Genomic DNA, 20370 nt, shown 5'->3' with positions numbered 1-20370 from the left:
CCTAACAGTATGCATACTACCCCTACTTCGGTGGGTTCTATTCATAGAGACATGAGTATTAATCCCAATATCAAATCCAGAAAAAACACAATGATCCAGTTTCACCAATCAAATGCTATAAACCAAATACATAGCCTTCCTCAGAAACATATTTCAAGAAGACAATCGTCAACAAGCCATATCAAATAATCAAAGGGTGGTAATAGCTCAATCCTGTTTATGCAAAAATAATGCTCTAAATGTCACATTTCTTCACCTTGTCAAAAAAATCAAACCACAATACACGTGCTCATCTTTAAAGCATGAATTTTATAAATTCTTAGAAGATAAAGTACATCTCACCTTAAAAAGTTGCAATCCAACCTGTAATAGTCACTCGAACCGTAAAGCTTCAAATCCTAAAAAAATTAATTGAAAAACAACATTAAAAGTTGAAAAAATACTACAATAGCGAAAAACTTGACTAAACGACTTATAAACGTTGATAATCGGACACCTACGGCCAAAAACTACTGGTCGCGCACTTGGACAGCCCGCACGCTGAACTTTAGAAATTTCGTTCGGACAAACCGTAAATCCAATTCACAAACCGTCAAAAGCATTAGCTCCATAACATCCTTAAGTTTATTTTGGACAATAATCATAGCTGACCGACACCAAAATCAGACCCCGCGACATCAAGACCTCCAAAACTCAGATTTTCCAGCCCTAATTGCGAGAACTTCCTCAACTCAACCAAACGAAGTCCCATTGATGCAATATTGTAGTCAAAACGAAGATTATTTAACGTACTACAAAAGTCTCAATAGGGTCAACCTCAATCAACAACCGAAATCTAAAGAAAATAGCCCTCAAAGACCACTGTTCGTGTAGTAAGTCTGCACACCAGATTTGAATTGCTCGGTGCAGGCAAACCATAACACGAAATCGTGATCCGTCGAATCCTATGACTTTATAACATCCTAAAGTTTCATTCTCAAGCAAAAATGCAGCGAATTGCCCATGAGATTGGACACAGCAACTCAGTTTCCCTCAAAATCCGAATTTTTTCCCTAAATCCGAAAAATCACTTCAATAGGAAGGAAAAGAGGGCAAGCACTTACCAAACGTTGCTAATCGATGTCAGGATTGTTTGTCGTGGCAAGGTGGCTTGAACGCGAGAGAAATCCCTTTCCTTTCTTACTTTCCCTCTCCTTTCCTTCCCCTTCTTTCTCTTTCTCTTCTTTTCTTCCTTTCCCCTTTCTATTTTCTTTTTCCTCTCTTTTTGCGATGAAAGACTCTTGACGCCCCTTTTTGGAGAAACCATCTACTCTCTTCTTCTTCCTTTTTCATAACTATGGGTCCCACCACTTATCTTGACCTAATAAATAAAAAAAAAGACTCAAATATTACATGTTCAATGTCTTCCTAGTGGAATATTCGTCGTGAAACAAATTGTGGATTGCTTAACTAGTTTTAGAATAGAATTGACTGTTCCTAATGACCTAAATGACATGTTTAAGAATGCCTCAAATGAATGTGTTTTTCCTTTTTTGAGGTCATTTTCATTAGATTTCACTGTTGGTATTTTGAGCATCCAACTGGTTGTTTAACAAAATAGATTAATGAATGCAAGTATGAACTAGAACTTCCGCCGAGCGAGCCAATACCATCTCGATTCATCAGGTTTGGCCTAAAACCCGAAAATTAGGTAAAATGACATCTAAAGTCGGCCAATACAGTAACTGTTGGAAGTCTTTTGCTAGAACCTATTATAATCGAACTTTGCCTTGTCAATTCTCTCAACTGAAAGGAATTATAATCAGGAGAAAACCCGTTTATCACTCAAAAGAAGCACCAAACATTAGAGAAACGGCAGACTCAAGATTGGAATAGACATACATTTCCAGATCCTTAGGTTTATAACATCTTGTGGACGTTAGAGTTTAAAGACAACCTGAAGCTTTGTTTTAGGCCCCAACAAGAAAATTTTGTCTTAAGATACTTGGCCCAAAGTGACCCGGACCACAGCGTAGCGGTCGTGGCTTTGATCCATTACAGTATTTTACGAAAGTTCAACTTTTTTGCATGATGAAGGAAGCGAGAAAATCAAAGCAGAGCAAAGCCTGAACCGGCTACATGGTGGAATCAGTCAAATGGTCGGATTTAATAATTTCATCACGAAGACTCATATTGACCCATTTCCTAACAATATAAATCTAGACTTGTAAAATGGTCGGACTTAATAATTTCATCACTAAGACTCATCCAAACGAAGTAACTAACAATTTCAAATTGAAGTAATGAAATAACCTAAGACCAGCTACATGGTAGAATCGGCTTTTGATTGATCAACCGCTCAATCGGTTGTTGCAATTCAATGTAAACTTCCAAAGTAATTTTTTTTTGTTAATGATGGAACCTTAGTGAAACCAGACATATTTTCCCAAGTTAAAACAGTCTGCATCATCGAAATGGTTGTGCTGGGAGCTTACTCCAATGCCTTGTGCAACTTTCAACCAATGGGTAACTCAAATGCCGGTACATAAAATGGTGACACTGAGAAGTACAATCATAATATATTTCCTCAATTTTTCATCTAACATACTTTAATTTCCTTAATTTAAATTAAGCTGCTTGGAGCATATCCTGCTAGAGAATTAATGTCGTGATGATGCCTAGGCACTTTCAGCAAAATATCGATTCGTTTCCAAATAAAAACTTATGTTATACGGTGAAGATATGCGCTTGATCATGTATAATGAGCTCATTTCCTTATAGTTAAAATTATGGCGGGGAAATGATTTTCTAACGTGTGGTATTAGAGCGTAAATCAAAGGTTTGAATCCTAATCTTTCTATTCTTGTTATGCCATCTGGTTTTTTATTTTATTATCATTTTGTTCCTCATTGACGTAGCTACATTCACAAATTTTAAGTTTCGTTTTTTGAAGCATCTCTAACACATGAGGTGTGTAAGTCTAGACATAAATTTTACATTCATCACATAGCTGTTTATATGAAATTTATAACTTTCGCAAGAACGGCTGCTGGACACGCATGGACAGCTGGATGTAATTTCAAAAATTTGAAAAAATCAGTGAATGAAATGGTGATCCTATGTTTTTTTTCTTTAATTTTAAGTCAAGAGAAAATTATATTCATTGCTCAAATGGATACATGAGAAGTATATAGACTTCATAGCAAAGCAAATCGAAGCAGAACAAAGCCAAAATGCTAAAAACACAAAGCCAAATCTAGAAAACAAGGAGAATGGATAGAGCATCCGTAGGGTTAAACACGCAATCGTCCATAAGAATAGACAAATGTATTTGTCAAGCAAAATAATCATCAATCAAGCACTAGACATCGTATCATCATCATTGATGAGCACACGCAAGAAATTCCTTCTCCAGTGACTATGGCACTGTCAATTGGCAAAGTGCACCTAGGTTCGGCTTCCTTTACATCATCATCGTACCAAAACAACCAATGGACAATCAAAGATCTAATATTTGAAAGAGTAGATTTTCGTGGTTCAGCGAGATGCTAAAGTTTCAACAATCACCATTCAAATTGGAGGCAAATGACATGTACACGAACATACCACAAGGGTATAGAATGCCAAAAACCATGTTTATTAAACTCTCGGATCTAGATCAGGAGAGGATAGCTCCTAAATATGGAACTAGATTGGGAGAGTTCAAACCCTCAAATCCTGAACTAAATCGGGAGAAGAGAGCTCCTAGATCTACTTTGGGAGAGAAGAAAAAATACAAATTAAAAACAGGAAAACTATATAAAAATAAAATAATAACTACAAGAGAAGGAGGGGAGGAGAGGGTGAGACAGGATCAAACCTTACCCATGACTGCAAGTTGAAGAAGAATATGGAGAGAAAGAAGAGAGAGAGAGAGAGAAAAATACCATGTCAACAATAAAGTTAACTTTGTCCATCACTTCTATAAAACATTAACCCACAATGGATCCATCGTTTTACATTTACTCATGCAACCAAACCCACAAAAGAAGCAAAAAAAAAAAAAAACGACAACGAGCTTGTGGTATAGATCACATTAGGCAAAACAAAAAGCACCCAAACATAAGCTATACTAAAAAGCACACATACAATGTAAATCTTTTGAACTATGTATGTCCAAATTCATGACCTTGCTCCCTCAAATGCTTCCAATATTGAGGCATGCCTCACCCCCAAAGCCAATTTATCTCCCTTCTAATTCATACCCAATGAATTCTTCAAGAATTTCCAAGTTGTATCTCTCTTTCAACTTCTTCCTGTGTTCTGGCTCCATTGTGAGAATGGTGAGCCAAAATTACAATGTTTTTCAGTGAAGTTTGAGGACATGCATGTTATATATACATATCAAGAGCCCTCTTGTACTCTGTCTGGAGATATAAGATTACAAACTTGTGAAAGCCGGTGCCCCTCCTTGTAGCAACATAGAGCAAAGCAAGCGCACTATGAAAGTGAGAATGGGACAGTTTGATTATTATAATTTAGCCTGATTTGTAGTGTTTATGAAATCCAATGTATCCCAAATTACAATGTCGAACAAGGCATTAGAGAATTTTCTCCCCGCCGCTTCCCCAACTTCTAGAACTCCAAGAAAAAAGTGTGCATGTTTTGCATGCTCAAATAGAAAATATAAGGTAATCTCAGAGATTAAGAATTGGATTATAAATGTATAAAGTTTGCTTATCGTTGGCAAAATGTTTTCTCCGCGTTGATCTCATCATTGTTGTTGCTAAAGGCTAAGAATGGCATGTCGAGCATACCCGCAAATTGGGTTCAAGATATTCGCCTAAGTGCCAGTTTTATAATTTCAATAGGACTCGAAAACTTAAATATTCAGCACTTAATAATATTAAGCACGTTTCATAATCAAAATTAGTTTTGAATTGAATAAATAAATAAAGTAAAAAAATCACTTAATTCACTAAGTAAGAATGGCTTTGGTTAATTCATACAACAGAAACGGCATCCAAATGGGAAATAAAACCTTGCTCATTACATTCTAAAAGCCTAAATGTTATTCACCATTCCACGTTTTGCAGGGAAATCAAATGTTATTCGCTACTCACAATTCGGCTTTTACCAAACAGCAATTTAATTCATTTTCAACGAATAAAATTATCGCTACTTAATTTTTGAAGATTCTCAAAACATGCTATTCTTCACCATCTCTTTCCCTTAAGTCACAAACTATCATAACCCATGTGATAGGGAAAATTATCCAAAAATTTCTATGCCTATTATATTTTTGCCAATTGAGTTCTAAGTCTTTTCATGTTTTGCTAATTGAGCCCATCTCGTCAATTTTGGCTAGAAACCGTTGACGTGGACACCGGTTGTTTTACGCGGTACAGTCGGCGCCGACGTAGACAAATTTTAACTTTTTTTTATTCTATTAATATTATATATATTTCTTATTTTTCCTTTTTTTTCTTTTCTTTTCTTTGTTTTTTTCTCCTTCGGTGGCCTACGGTCGTTGTCCGCTCGTCGGCCACTAGGTGAGGGCTGCCATGCCCTTGCCGGTGGCAGCTGAGGGCCCATAAAAATTTCTATTTGTGATATTACCTTACGCCCATAACAATTCTAAATTAGTGGTTAGGATTACTCTTCAAAATTCATGCTTTGTTCTGAGAGGAGGAGGAACTTGAAAAGGGGCTTAGCAAAATTTTGAAATTTTCCCTCTCATGTAAATTTTCACAATTGACCCAATTCACTCCGCCCTTTTAATTTTCCCCTTCCCCTCCTTTCCTTGTTCGTCCATTTCTAGAAATCATAACTAAAAGTCACGATTTTTGAGTGATCACGTTGTTAGAGTCGCAACTATTTAAAGTTCACAGTGACTTCCTTTTCAAGTCTGTTCCTCTTGCGACAATCAATAGCTCTGTAATTTGCTCGTCAACCCATTGTTTTGAAAATCAGCTACGCGATACAAATATTGACTTTACGCACGTCGGGAGATCGATACTTGTGTTAAAAAATTATACACAGACCATCGAAGGATGACAGCCCATTTTGAATTTGAACCATGATCATGCCTAATATAAGAGAGCGTAGTATTGTGTTATATAGTCATCATCGACCTCACAATGCTTGTTAAGACTACGTTAATATAGTTGGATGGGGGATGCCCGGAAGACATGTGAACATGTAGTAAATCTTGAGAAATGCTAAAAAGTGGCCATGTCAAGAGAGAAATTCCCCAACTTCTACCACGATGCAACACATGTCGTTCTGTGATTGATCCGCCCGGTCTTGTAATTTGCTTATACATATACCTTGCAGAAAAAAATTTGTAAATGGTGATCCAATCGAAGATAAAATTTCCTCTTTTTTTTTCCAACTTATCTTTTAAGTATAGGATTTTTCTTTTATTAAATATTTCCAAATCAATCCACTCATGCGTCTTCTATGATTTTTCCGCTCTGCTTTGTTGATGGGCCTTTAAATATATTTTGCAATTAAAAATCCAAATATTGAAGAATCATTTTATGTTTCACATTTGTACTTATTGTGTGACAAATCAATTCTTTATGATAATAAAAAACAATCCTTTTAGATTATTGGCCACAACAATATCTATCCCAACTAACCTGTATTCCACTAAAGGGTGGATATAAAAGGGGCTATCGACTTTAAACTCGGACCAATCAAAGATCCAATTTGGTTTTCGATTTGCGGGTCGGGTCAACCGTTTCAACCAATTGAATCGTCTCGTCAATTTGAAAAATTTACGAAGAAAGTAACTCTACATATAAAGGCACGTTCATTTCGGAACGCCATCGAAAGAATGATGAACTGATCCCAGCCGTCCATATGCATCCATTAAAAATGTGTCGAAGCCTCCTTCAACCAATCTACGAGGGTTAAAGAATACTAGAAGTGCCAAAACTTGTGTACGGCGCTCACTTTAGTGTCAAAACTTTCAAAGTGATTACTTAAATGCCAACTTTTAAAAAAAAAAAACGATCACTTAAGTGTCAACTTCTTTTAAAAATGATCACTTCAGTGTCAACTCCAATTTGAGCTAACGTAGCTTACTTGGAATCCGACACGTGTTATTTTTATTAATATTTGAGCTTACGTGGTTCGGTGGAGTTGACATTAAAGTGATCGTTTTTTTTTTAAATTAGCACTTAAATGATCGTTTTTAAAAAAAGTTGACACTTAAGTGATCATTTTTCAAAAAATTTGGCACTTAAGTGATCATTTTGAAAGTTTTGACACTAAAGTGAGCGTCGTACACAAGTTTTGACACTTGTAGTGTATTTAAGCCAATCTACGAGCATCCTCTCAAGTTAGCCCATACAGCCGTCAATTAACGATAGATACACACCACTTGATTTGCTTTGATACGTTTCTTGTCCAATGAATCCAAAAGCTTCTTCAATCCTCGGCCTACTTTTTTTCTCGACACGAGATGCCAAACTGTGATTAAATTTTCCCATCGTAGGTATGATTTTAGACTCACACATGATCTCCGTACGTGCAGAGGCGGGGGAAGCATACGTTGTGGCGGGAACCGTAACAAAGTGGGGTTCGCCCGCAGTTCGTGAGCACTTTTATTCACTTGGATCATATATGGATTCAGTAATTTAAAAAGGGAAATGCTTTCCTAATAGTATTGTCACATACGATAAAATCTCAATCGTAGATCCACGCACCATCACTGTGTGTTTCGCATAAAGAACACATTGATTTGAAGATTATGTGATCATAAATAACTGGCAATACCGTCAAGCTAGCAACTTCCATTTAAAAAATAGGTTTAAGCTTATAAAGCCTATTCAAATATGGATTTTAATTTAACTCATTTTTTATACATTTTTTGCCCGTGACCTACGGCATTCCAAGTATCACTTGTAAATGGGCCTCAATTATATTGGTCTTATATTTTATATTTTTTTTTATAGGTAAAAGAAAGAAGCCACCCACAACCGCCTGCCGCCAACCGCCGCCAACCGCCGCCGCCCACCTTCGCCGTCCACCACTGCCCGGCGCCAACCGCCGCACACCGCCAGCGCTGCTGCCTCCCCTGGTGGACCCTCTTATAAAGGCAGGAGGGAAAAGTATACTAGAAGTGTCATAACTTTTGTATGGCGTTCACTTGAGTGCCATAACTTTCAAAACGTTCACTTAAGTGCTATAACTTTCAAAAATCGTTCACTTGAGTGCTACGTAGAGCAAAATCGTTCACTTGAGTGCTACAAGAACTTTTCCGGCGTGCCACGTCATCTTTCCGGTGTCTACAGTAACTTTTCCGCGCGTGCTACAGTAACTTTTTCGGCATTTACAGTAACTTTTCCGGCTGCCAAGTCAGCTTTTTCTGCTGCCACGTCAACATGGCACTCAAGTGAACAATTTTTAAAAGTTATGGCACTTAAGTGAACGTTTTGAAAGTTATAGCACTTAAGTGAATGCCGCACAAAAGTTATGGCACTTCTAATGTACTTTTCCCAAGGCGGGAGGGTAGGGCAAGACTTTGGACCCTCCTAGTCCTCCTGGTACCTGCTTAACCGATACTTCGATCTGGATTTCAAGTGGAGTGGGAAGTCCAAGTGAACTAGAGAATGTGGAGAAGGGAAAAGCAGGAGGAGCTGAGAAGATGAAGAGAAGCGCATCAGAGTTGGCGCTGGAGGAGTTGCTTCGGATCATGATGATCGCCACTTCTCCCGACAACCACCACCAGGACCATCATCCTCCTCAAGACCACAGTTATGAAAGTCCCCATACTACTAGTTTAAGCATCACCGATGCTTCTTGTCTGCTATCTAGTCCTACCGGCGGACTCGGGCACTTAATTTCGAGCATTTGCATTTGCATTGCAGGAGATCGGTGGTCGTGGTAGTGATCATCGACATGACATGGCCACCTCAACCTCTCTCTGGTAGCACACTCTTCTTACCACGCACTCCCCTCCCGATTCTAACTCGTCCATTTTCGGTAAGAGTCGGACGTTGGTCGACATGCTCCCTTATACTTATGATGCTTGACCCAATCACTCTTTTGTTGATGCGGACTATCTACTGTACAATTGGAGGCGGTGGGTGGCGTAGGATGGTGGCGGGCGGGGGTGGGTGACAGCGGGTGGTGGTGGGCAACGGGTAATAATAGTTTAAAGTTTTTAGAAAAATTAAAAAAAATTCAGTTGCATGAAAGTGTTGTATCAATATTATTTTTCTTAATAAATTATAATAAATAAGTATTCCATATTTGATTAAATACAAAAGTCTTTAAGTACCAAGGATTGGGTCGAGTATGAGTTGGGTTGGTTAAATTTGTATTGTATGAAAATGCATCAAAACCTTTTAAATGGATCAATATGTGTCCGACCATATTCGATCCGACCCAAACCCGACCCATCCATTTGACACAATTAGATTCCAGTCTGCGAGTCAATTGGTTCAACCTGGTTGCTCCATCGGATCGATTACATTGGAAAATTTTATGGAAAAAATTCAGTACTGTGTTGTATGTGAGGAAGCCCAAACCAAAATCAAACATGCCTTTAAGAACATATGAAAAAACGGATGAAGTAATCCCAACCGTCCACTTGCATCAATTAAAAATGTGGACGTCTTACGAGCCTGGTCAAAGTCTCCCTCGGCGAGTATATGCTTAATCAGAATTGCATAAGTACAAACAATCGGCAAGCTCGAACCAACATAAATAAATGAATATAATATTCGCCTTGGAATACATGAGCTTTTTACGTCTCACTGATCAATATGATGATATAATGAGTTGAATATCCTATAATCATATCATGCCATATTCACATATATAAGTATAATATTCTTTTGCTTTATCATTAGACATTACGAGATAATAACGAAAGATAACTATCAAAATTGATATTCTTAGTAAGTAATTACTATCAACAAAGGTAATTACTTAAAATGATGTTTTGCTCCTCCATAACTTGCACTTGCGATGAGTTTTCCGGATTGATATTATGGGTATTAAAACTCTTTTCGGATCAAAAGTTATGCGAGTTTGATAGCACACTGCTTTGATTTTTTATCCCGAGCTTGCCTTTTGGACTTCATCCTGCCCAAACAATAAAGAAAGCCTTCATCAATCCCGTCCATGTCATGATAAGAGTTGAACTATTATAAGCATACCTCGGCGTTTGATGTACGGTGTGGTGTCTTTAATATTAAAGAAATCTCGTACCAAAAAAAAATATCGTTCTTTCTAAATTCATGATTTTGTGGGATTTCCTAATTCTCGTTGGAATTGTTGAATGTGTAGAATCGTAAAAGAAAAAGTTTAAAAAAAAAATGAGGCCTGGAAATAACGTGGGTTAAACTTTCATCCTTCAATAAATTGGTATATAAATGTCTACAACAACTGTTGAAAAACGACACCTGCAGGATTTATATTGTCTTTTTTGGGCTGCTGGCGAGCAGAGCAGGCACAAGTAGAAAGATAGAGAACTTAGCGAAACGGTTGACTGGTCAAACAAATGGGAGGACGTGATGACGCACAAGACGCACAATGTTTTGCTCACTAAGTACGTCATCACCGCCTTGCTCGCTAGTCACTAAGTACGTCATCACCGCCCCTTCCTGTATCTCCTCAAGCCCTATATATACACCTCGCTTCTCACTCCCCATCCCATCACCTTTCTCTTCCTATCTCAAAACGCACAGATTACACGATTTCTCTTCCAGTTGAGATTTGAAGCCGTTCAAGCTTAGTGATATGGCAATGTCACCAAAGAATGAACATCCAGTGCGGGCTTTTGGATGGGCAGCCACAGACTCTTCAGGACACCTTTCTCCCTTCAAGTTCTCGAGAAGGTAACATGCCTTGATTTTTCATTTCTTCGATTCTCATTTATGGTGCATCGAAAAATACAACAGAGGGGAACCTCTTTTTCTCGAAATTTAAGGATTTTCTTTTTAACAGGGCCACCGGAGAAAAGGATGTAACTTTTAAGGTGTTGTATTGTGGTATATGCCATTCCGATCTCCACAATGTCAAGAATGAATGGGGAATAACTTCTTATCCCGTAGTACCCGGGTATGTGTTTTCAAAAACATCATCCTTTTCGATTCTCTTATATATATAAATTGACATGTTTGAGCCAATAATCATGGTAATTGGCCATTATATGTAGGCATGAGATTGTAGGAGTGGTCACCGAAGTGGGCACTAAAGTGACAAAATTCAAAGTCGGGGACAAAGTAGGTGTTGGGTGTATGGTTGGATCATGTCATTCATGTGCAAATTGCAAAGACCATCTTGAAAATTACTGTCCGAAGATGATCTTGACATATGGTGCAAAGTACTACGATGGAACCACCACCTATGGTGGCTACTCGGACATCATGGTATCGGATGAGCATTTCGTGATTAAAATCCCGGACAACGTGCCTCTCGACGGTGGTGCTCCTCTCCTTTGTGCTGGGATCACTGTTTACAGTCCGTTGAAGTACTATGAGCTTGACAAGGTTGGGACGCATTTAGGGGTGGTTGGGCTTGGTGGGCTCGGGCACATGGCTGTGAAGTTTGCTAAGGCCATGGGCCTCAAAGTTACCGTCATTAGTACCTCACCGAACAAAAAGAAGGAAGCCATGGACCATTTGGGAGCCGATGCATTCTTGGTTAGCCGTAATACAGAAGAGATGGAAGTAAGTTATAATCACGACATATTATTTTCTTTTGTGATGTATAGGGATAAGGTTAACCGAATGTATATTGATGTTATTTTTTCTTATTAACTGCAGCTTGCGATGGGCACAATGGACGGTATCATTGACACAGTTTCAGCTGTGCATGCTCTTTTGCCTTTGATTGGTCTCTTGAAGACTAATGGAAAGCTCGTCATGGTTGGCGCACCAGAGAAGCCGCTTGAGCTACTTGCTTTCCCACTCCTCATGGGTAAGCCTAAGCAAGTCTTTTGAGTTTTGTAGCACTTCTTGGAAAAGACTACCTTCATTATTGGTGTCTAAGATGATATTTTAAAGCTTTTTAGTTTTAGTAGATGATTAATTCTGAGTTTCACGAATGCAAAATGTTAACGAATAAGACCAATGACAGGTAGAAAGATTGTGGGAGGAAGTTGCATTGGAGGGATAAAGGAGACGCAAGAGATGATTGATTTTGCAGCGAAGCACAACATAGTCGCGGATATTGAACTTATTCCTATGAATTCTGTGAACACCGCCATGGAGCGTCTACTAAAAGCAGACGTTAAGTATCGATTCGTCATTGACATCGCCAGTTCATTGAAGCCTTTCTGATGATGAGTCCAATGGATTACTGCTCGACTGAGCATAGATGAATATTAGCTTTCCCTATATTACTATCTCATAAAGTCATAATCATGTTTTTTGACTAAGATTTTGCTTCATCTAGGATGGCGACATCACTTCATTGTCCCCTTTGGAATGATGTTGACAACTTTGTAAGTTTGTATAGATAGCAACCTTGTTTTAGGTTGTTATCCTCAGAAAGTGTGCAATCCACGTGATCGTGAGAGTTCCTTTATGTGTTTGTAAGGAAATCACGCACTCAAAAACAATACCTTCTCAACCCTCTTTTTGTGGCCGTGTGAAAGAAAAAAAACTAACCAACTTGGAAGATTTGATCGCAACACAAGAAGTTTCAAGTCCTCCAAGCAATTGCAAAGAAATGCCATGACCTGTGAATTTCTGAGTAGGGCTAGGTCGAGTTAACCTGTTTTAAACTTGTTCGACCCGACATGAGGATAGGCTTATCCATCTTTTTTCCATTTGAATAGTTGAAAATTTGAAACATTCAAAGTTACACAACATTCTGTCTTGTTAGTCATGGAAGAGGTATCAAATTCTATGATCATGTATTATAAATGCTTTGAATGGAAATAATTTGAATATCATAGACATGCTTTTCGCGACCCTCCCTTCTCGAAAAGAAGATGCCACATCCAACCTTTTGGGTCAGAAACATCTCTTTGAAAAGGACCATTAGGATACTTTCCTAAGAGTACGAGCGCATTTGGTTTACCGATAATGTATAAAAGCCACATGACAATCTCAAAAGACTCGTATACTCAAGGGCGAGGGCTCTCCCAGGCCCCATGCCTCATGCGACTATTTGGGACATTTCTTTCTTAGTTCCTTTAACAATAATTTTTAATTTTTAATTCCCGTAGGTTGTTATCCTCAGAAAGTGTAAATAAATCATGCACTTAAAGACAATACCTTTGTCGACTCTCCTTTTTTGACACTGAGAAAGAAAAACTAGTCAACTTAGGAGATTTGATCGCAAGACAAGAAGTTTTAAGATCCATTTCCACAGCTGATGATACGAGTTAAAAGGATAAATAGTGTACTTAACTCCATAATAGCTAGTCATTTTGCACCCAACATGGGGTCTCATGTTTTTCATACGGGAATCTAGAAGCCCATTGGCTTTAAAGCAATTTGAAAATTTTGGGAACTTGGGCTCTGTCATTTCCCGGAAAACGTTGTTTGGATATTTCAGCTATTGGTTTCTGAAAAATAAGCTAGTCATGGAAAATATTTTCCCCTATGAAAAAAATCCTTCAAAAGTGGGGAAAATGTTTTCCTCTTTTTGAAAAGCGGAAAACATTTTTCTCATTTTTCCTTCCTCCTCTCTTTCACATCTTTTTTATTTTAATTATTTTGTTACTTTCGTTTCATTTTTCATATGTTTTTTATAAATTTGAAATTTTTATTTTACTTTTAATTTTTTAATAAAAAGCATTTTTTATTTTTTAATTACTTTCTTTAATTTTTTCACTAGAGCAATGCCGAGCCTCGGCCAAATCCAGCGAGGCTCGGCCTAAGCTTGTCGACCCTCATCGTGGCAAATGATCGGCTGAGGAAGAAATTAAAGAAGAAAGAAGGCAAAAAAGAAGACAACTTTTTTTAAAAAGTAATTAAAAATTAAATTTGCATTCCAAAAATATAAAATAATTGAAAATTCAAAATATTTAATAATTTTTCCGGGAAAATTAATTCTTTTCCAAACGAAGGAAATCGTTTTTCATTTCTTTTTAAGTCTTAGTCAAATACCAGAAAATATGATCATGTTCTTAGAAAATGACTTTCTAGAAAACATTTTTCGAAAACATCCCATTTTTCGTGAAATATACGGAGCCTAAATTTAAGTAGATCCAAAAAAAAAAAAAATGAGCTTGAACCCGATAATCCACCCAAACCAGCTTTGAAAATAGGGAATGGGTGGTCTTTTTGCAACACACAAAATAACCGAATCAACGTGCTGTTTTAATCCTTTTTACCCAACATGGAAATAAGCTTCTTTATCTGTTTTCGTTTGATTTACAATTGAAAACTTGAAACATACACATATATCCCGTCTTGTTAGTCATTGGAGAAGTATAAAAATTAATGTGATCCCGTGTTATAAATGCAATGAATGGGAACAATTTGAACATCATAGACATACTAAGATTCATCTCCGGAAATTGTTCATGACAAAAGTTGGTTGCTTGCTTAAAAAGCCACTAATGCAAACGAAAGCCTACCGAACACTGCATCACTTAATAAATTAATTTTGTAAACAAATCATAGTATCTCTGACATTGCTCAAATAATTTACTAGTTGGGTCGGGTCAACTATGTTTAACCTGAGTCGATTTTGTTTTTGTTTGAATCATCATGATCACAGTTGAAAATTTCGAATAGTTGAAGTTACACGATGTTTTAGCTGGGATAAAATGGAATGTCACTTTTTTGGTCGGAAGCTAAAATTGGATACCATCATGTTAATCGAAGCTTTAGGCTCCCTTTGTTTAGCGGATATATTTCTAAAAAATATTTTTAAGAAAGTCAATTTCCAGGAAAATGACAATACTTTACAACGTTTGGTTGAAACCTGAAAATGAATTGAAAAATATTTGTCATTGTTTGGTAAGAAAGATCTAATTTGATTTTCTATATTGTCTTTTGGTCGAAAATTGCTGACGTGGCCGAGGCTAATGTGGACAATTTTTCTATTTAAAAAAATCGAATTGTTTAATAATTTTTTATTTATGATTTTCTTATTAAACTTGCTTTTTTGTTTTTCTCTTCTTTGTTTTTCTTCTTTCTTCTTTAGCTGGTTGTCAGCCATGACGGCGGCCGGCGATCGGCCACGAGCAAGCCTCGGCCTCACCCAAGGCCGATGAGGCTCGACTTGAGCTCGCCAGCCTTGAGTGAGGCGAGGCTAAGTCCAGCCTTGCCAGTGGCGGACCGTCGGCATTGCCGTGGCCGGCGACCGACAAAGGAAGTTAAAAAAGAGAAAAGAAAATAAAAGAAAATTCTAAAAAATAAGAAATTCAAACAAAAAAAAATTAAAAGAAAAGGAATGTGAAAAAGCGAAGTGAAGAAATATGAGGAAAAATGTTTTCATCTTCTCAGAAACAGAAACATTTTTCCCACTTTTGAAGGATATTTTTTTTTTTTATGGATAGGAAATGTTTTCCTAGACTAACTTATTTTTCGGGAACTAAACGCCGAAAAATCCAGAAAACATTTTCTTACAAGTTGTTTTCCGCCAAACAAATAGAGCCTTATTAGCATAAACTTTTTTTTTTTTTGCTTAATAATAAAAATAGTAACCGGTGCAACGTACGGTACTCTTTACGTGGTTAGCCTTACTATGATCATTAAAGATTATTTTCTTCGATTTGATACTCTATTTGATCTTGGTCGTTCTAAGAGTTTTCCAATTTCTGTTTAATTTGTTATTATGACGTATCAAGCAAATTAATTGTGCGGGTAGGGTCCTCCTAGTACCCGCTTAACTTATACTTCGGTCTGGATTTCAAGTGGAAGGGCAAGTCCAAGTGAACTAGAGAATGTGGAGAAGGGAAAAGCGGGAGGAGCTGAGAAGATGAAGAGAAGCGCATCAGAGTTGGCGCTGGAGGAGTTGCTCTGGATCATGATGATCGCCACTTCTCCCGACCACCACCACCAGGACCATCATCCTCCTCAAGACCGTTGTCATGAAAGTCCTCAAACTACTAGTTCAAGCATCACCGATGCTTCTTGTCTGCTATCTAGTCCTACCAGCAGACTCGGGCACTTAATTACGAGCATTTGCATTTGCATTTGCATTGCGGGAGATCGGTGGTCGTGGTAGTGATCATCGACATGACATGGCCACCTCAACCTCTCTCTGGTAGCACACTCTTCTTACCACGCACACCCCTCCCGATTCTAACTTGTCCATTTTCGGTAAGAGTCGGACGTTGGTCGACATGCTCCCTTATACTTATGATGCTTGACCCAATCACTCTTTTGTTGATGCTGACTATCTGCTGTACAATCGGAGGCGGTGGGTGGCGTAGGATGGTGGCGGGCGGGGCTGGGTGACAGCGGGCGGTGGCGGGCAACGGGTAATAATAGTTTAAAGTTTTTAGAAAAATTTAAAAAAATTCAATTGCATGAAAGTGTTGTAGCAATATTATTTTTCTTAATAAATTATAATAAATAAGTATTCTATATTTGATTAAATACATAAGTCTTTATGTACCACGAGTTAGGTCGAGTATGGGTTGGGTTGGTTAAATTTGTACCGTATGAAAATGCGTCAAAACCTTTTAAATGGATCAATATGGGTCCGACCATATTCGATCCGACCCAAACCTAACCTCAACCCCGATCCGACTCATCCGTTTGACACCTTCGGGTTCCAATCCATGAGTCAATCGGTTCAACCTGGTTGCTCCATCGGATCGATTAAGTTGGGAAATTTTATGGAAAAAAATCAGTATTGTGTTGTATGTGAGGAAGCCCAAACCAAAATCAAACATGCCTTTCGAAACATATGAAAAAACGGATGAAGTAATCCCAACCGTCCACTTGCATCAATTAAAAATGTGGACGTCTTACAAGCCTGGTCAAAGTCTCCCTCAGCGAGTATATGCTTAATCAGAATTGCATAAGTACAAACAATCAGCAAGCTCGAACCAACATAAATAAATGAATATAATACTCGCCTTGAAATACATGAGCTTTTTACGTCTCACTGATCAATATGATGATATAATGAGTTGAATGTCCTATAATCATATCATGCCATATTCACATATATAAGTGTAATATTCTTTTGCTTTATCATTAGACATTACGAGATAATAACGAAAGATAACTATCAAATTGATATTCTTAGTAAGTAATTACTATCAACAAAGGTAATTACTTAAAATGATGTTTTGCTCCTCCATAACTTGCACTTGTGACGAGTTTTCCGGATTGATATTATGGGTATTAAAACTCCTTTCGGATCAAAAGTTATGCGAGTTTGATAGCACACTGCTTCGATTTTTTATCCCGAGCTTGCCTTTTGGACTTCGTCCTGCCCAAACAATAAAGAAAGCCTTCATCAGTCCCGTCCATGTCATGATAAGAGTTGAACTATTGTTAGTATATCTTGGCGTTTGATGTTCGGTGTGGTGTCTTTAATATTAAAGAAATCTCGTACCAAAAAAAATATCGTTCTTTCTAAATTCATGATTTTGTGGGATTTCCTAATTCTCGTTGGAATTGTTGAATGTGTATAATCGTAAAAGAAAAAGTTTAAAAAAAAAAATGAGGCCTGGAAATAACGTGGGTTAAACTTTCATCCTTCAATAAATTGGTATATTAATGTCTACAACAACTGTTGAAAAACGACACCTGCAGGATTTATAGTCTCTTCTTGGGCTGCTGGCGAGCAGAGCAGGCACAAGTAGAAAGATAGAGAACTTAGCGAAAAGGTTGACTGGTCAAACAAATGGGAGGACGTGATGACGCACAAGACGCACAATGTTTTGCTCACTTAGTACGTCATCACCGCCTTGCTCGCTAGTCATTATGGACGTCATAACCACCTCTTCCTGTATCTCCTCTAGCCCTATATATACGCCTCGCTTCTCACTCGTTTTTCATCACCTCTCTCTTCGCATCTCAAAACACACATATTACACAATTCTCTTCGACCTCAGTGAAATGGCAATGTCGCCGGAGAACAAACATCCAGTGAAGGCTTTTGGATGGGCAGCCAGAGACTCTTCCGGACATCTCTCGCCCTTCAAGTTATCGAGAAGGTAACATGCCTCGATTTTTCATTTCTCCGGTTCTCATTTTGGGTGCATCTAAGAATACAATAGATGGACATATCTTTTTTTTTTTCTCGAAATTCGTTAATTTTCTTTTTTATAGGATCACCGGAGAAAAGGATGTGACTTTTAAAGTATTGTACTGTGGTATATGCCATTCCGATCTCCATAATGTCAAGAACGAATGGGGAAAAACTTCTTATCCCGTTGTGCCCGGGTATGAGTTTTCAAAAGCATCTTCACGTTCGATTTTCTCATATTAATAAACAGGCATTTTTTAGGTGATAATTATGCTAATTGACCATTTTATGTAGGCATGAGATTGTAGGAGTGGTCACCGAAGTGGGCACTAAAGTGACAAAATTCAAAGTCGGGGACAAAGTGGGTGTTGGGTGTATGGTTGGATCATGTCATTCATGTGCAAATTGCAAAGACCATCTTGAAAATTACTGCCCGAAGATGATCTTGACATATGGTGCAAAGTACTACGATGGAACCACCACCTATGGTGGCTACTCGGACATCATGGTATCGGATGAGCATTTCGTGATTAAAATCCCGGACAACGTGCCTCTCGATGGTGCTGCTCCTCTCCTTTGTGCTGGGATCACTGTTTACAGTCCGTTGAAGTACTACGAGCTTGACAAGGTCGGGACGCATTTAGGGGTGGTTGGGCTTGGTGGGCTCGGGCACATGGCTGTGAAGTTTGCTAAGGCCATGGGCCTCAAAGTTACCGTCATTAGTACCTCACCAAACAAAAAGAAGGAAGCCATGGACCATTTGGGAGCCGATGCATTCTTGGTTAGCCGTAATACAGAAGAGATGGAAGTAAGTTATAATCAGGACATATTATTTTCTTTTGTGATGTATAGGGATAAGGTTAACCGAATGCATATTGATGTTATTTTTTCTTATTAACTGTAGCTTGCGATGGGCACAATGGATGGTATCATTGATACAGTCTCAGCTGTGCATGCTCTTTTGCCTTTGATTGGTCTATTGAAGAGTAATGGAAAGCTCGTCATGGTTGGTGCACCAGAGAAGCCGCTTGAGCTACTTGCTTTCCCACTCCTCATGGGTAAGCCTAAGCGAGTCTTTTGAGTTTTGTAGCACTTCTTGGAAAAGACTACCTTCATAATTGGTGTCTAAGATGATATTTTAAAGCTTTTTAGTTTTAGTAGATGATTAATTCTGAGTTTCACGAATGCAAAATGTTAACGAATAAGACTAATGACAGGTAGAAAGATGGTGGGAGGAAGTTGCATTGGAGGGATAAAGGAGACGCAAGAGATGATTGATTTTGCAGCAAAGCACAATATAGTCGCGGATATTGAACTTATTCCTATGGATTATGTGAACACCGCCATGGAGCGTCTACTAAAAGCGGATGTTAAGTATCGATTCGTCATTGACATTGCCAATTCATTGAAGCCTTTCTGATGATGAGCCCAATGGATTACTACTCGATTGAGCATAGATGAATATTAGCTTTCCCTATATTACTATCTCATAAAGTCATAATCATGTTTTATGACTAAGATTTTGCTTCATCTAGGATGGCGACATCACTTCATTGTCCCCTTTGGAATGACGTTGATAACTTTGTAAGTTTGTATAGATAGCAACCTTGTTTTAGGTTGTTATCCTCAGAAAGTGTGCAATCCACGTGATCGTGAGAGTTCCTTTATGTGTTTGTAAGTAAATCTCGCACTCAAAAACAATACCTTCTCAACCCTCTTTTTGTGACCGTGTGAAATGAAAAAACTAACCAACTTAGAAGATTTGATCGCAAAACAAGAAGTTTCAAGTCCTCCAAGCAATTGCAGAGGAAATGCCATGACTTGTGAATTTCCGAGTTGGGCTGGGTCGAGTTAACCTGTTTTAAACCTGTTCGACCCGACATGAGAATAGGCTTATTCATCTTTTTTCTGTTTGAATAGTTGAAAATTTGAAACGTTCAAAGTTACACAACATCCTGTCTCGTTAGTCATGGAAGAGGTATCAAATTCTATGATCATGTATTATAAATGCTTTGCATGGAAATAATTTGAATATCACAGACATACTTGTCGCGGCCCTCCCTTCTCGAAAAGAAGGTGCCACATCCAACCGTTTGGGTCAGAAACATCTCTTTGAAAAAGGACCGTTAGAATACTTTCCCAAGAGTGTGAACGCATTTGGTTTACTGATAATGTAAAAACACCATATGACAATCTCAAAAGGCTCATCTACTCAAGGGCGGGGGCTCTCCCAGGCCCCATGCCTCGTGAGACTGTTTAGGACATTTCGTTCTTAGTTCC

General features: G+C 38.1%; 2 protein-coding genes across 2 annotated transcripts; both read left to right on the top strand.

Annotated features, from left to right (window-relative positions):
• The first annotated feature begins 10646 nt into the window (after window positions 1-10646).
• On the top strand, window positions 10647-12344 carry LOC115754903 (probable mannitol dehydrogenase). The gene is made up of 5 exons (XM_030694082.2): window positions 10647-10814; window positions 10924-11037; window positions 11135-11648; window positions 11745-11898; window positions 12058-12344. Exons 1-5 carry the CDS (start codon window positions 10717-10719, stop codon window positions 12258-12260), a joined length of 1083 nt encoding a protein of 360 aa, XP_030549942.1. The 5' UTR covers window positions 10647-10716; the 3' UTR covers window positions 12261-12344.
• Window positions 12345-17923: 5579 nt separating this feature from the next.
• LOC125316724 (probable mannitol dehydrogenase) lies at window positions 17924-19725 on the top strand. The gene is made up of 5 exons (XM_048285868.1): window positions 17924-18058; window positions 18174-18287; window positions 18385-18898; window positions 18995-19148; window positions 19308-19725. The coding sequence occupies exons 1-5, from the start codon at window positions 17961-17963 to the stop codon at window positions 19508-19510; spliced, it is 1083 nt and encodes a 360-aa protein (XP_048141825.1). The 5' UTR covers window positions 17924-17960; the 3' UTR covers window positions 19511-19725.
• The last annotated feature ends 645 nt before the right edge of the window (window positions 19726-20370 follow it).

This window comes from Rhodamnia argentea, chromosome 9, assembly GCF_020921035.1.
Source record: "Rhodamnia argentea isolate NSW1041297 chromosome 9, ASM2092103v1, whole genome shotgun sequence".
Lineage (NCBI taxonomy): Eukaryota > Viridiplantae > Streptophyta > Magnoliopsida > Myrtales > Myrtaceae > Rhodamnia > Rhodamnia argentea.
This window is presented reverse-complemented; position numbering and strand designations above follow the sequence as displayed.

Coding starts and splice junctions, on each gene's coding strand:
- LOC115754903 (XM_030694082.2), top strand. CDS start 10,717: ATGGCAATGTCACCAAAGAATGAACATCCAGTGCGGGCTTTTGGATGG. Junction 11,038..11,134: donor TCTTATCCCGTAGTACCCGG/GTATGTGTTTTC, acceptor CATTATATGTAG/GCATGAGATTGTAGGAGTGG. Junction 11,899..12,057: donor TGCTTTCCCACTCCTCATGG/GTAAGCCTAAGC, acceptor GACCAATGACAG/GTAGAAAGATTGTGGGAGGA.
- LOC125316724 (XM_048285868.1), top strand. CDS start 17,961: ATGGCAATGTCGCCGGAGAACAAACATCCAGTGAAGGCTTTTGGATGG. Junction 18,899..18,994: donor GTAATACAGAAGAGATGGAA/GTAAGTTATAAT, acceptor TATTAACTGTAG/CTTGCGATGGGCACAATGGA. Junction 19,149..19,307: donor TGCTTTCCCACTCCTCATGG/GTAAGCCTAAGC, acceptor GACTAATGACAG/GTAGAAAGATGGTGGGAGGA.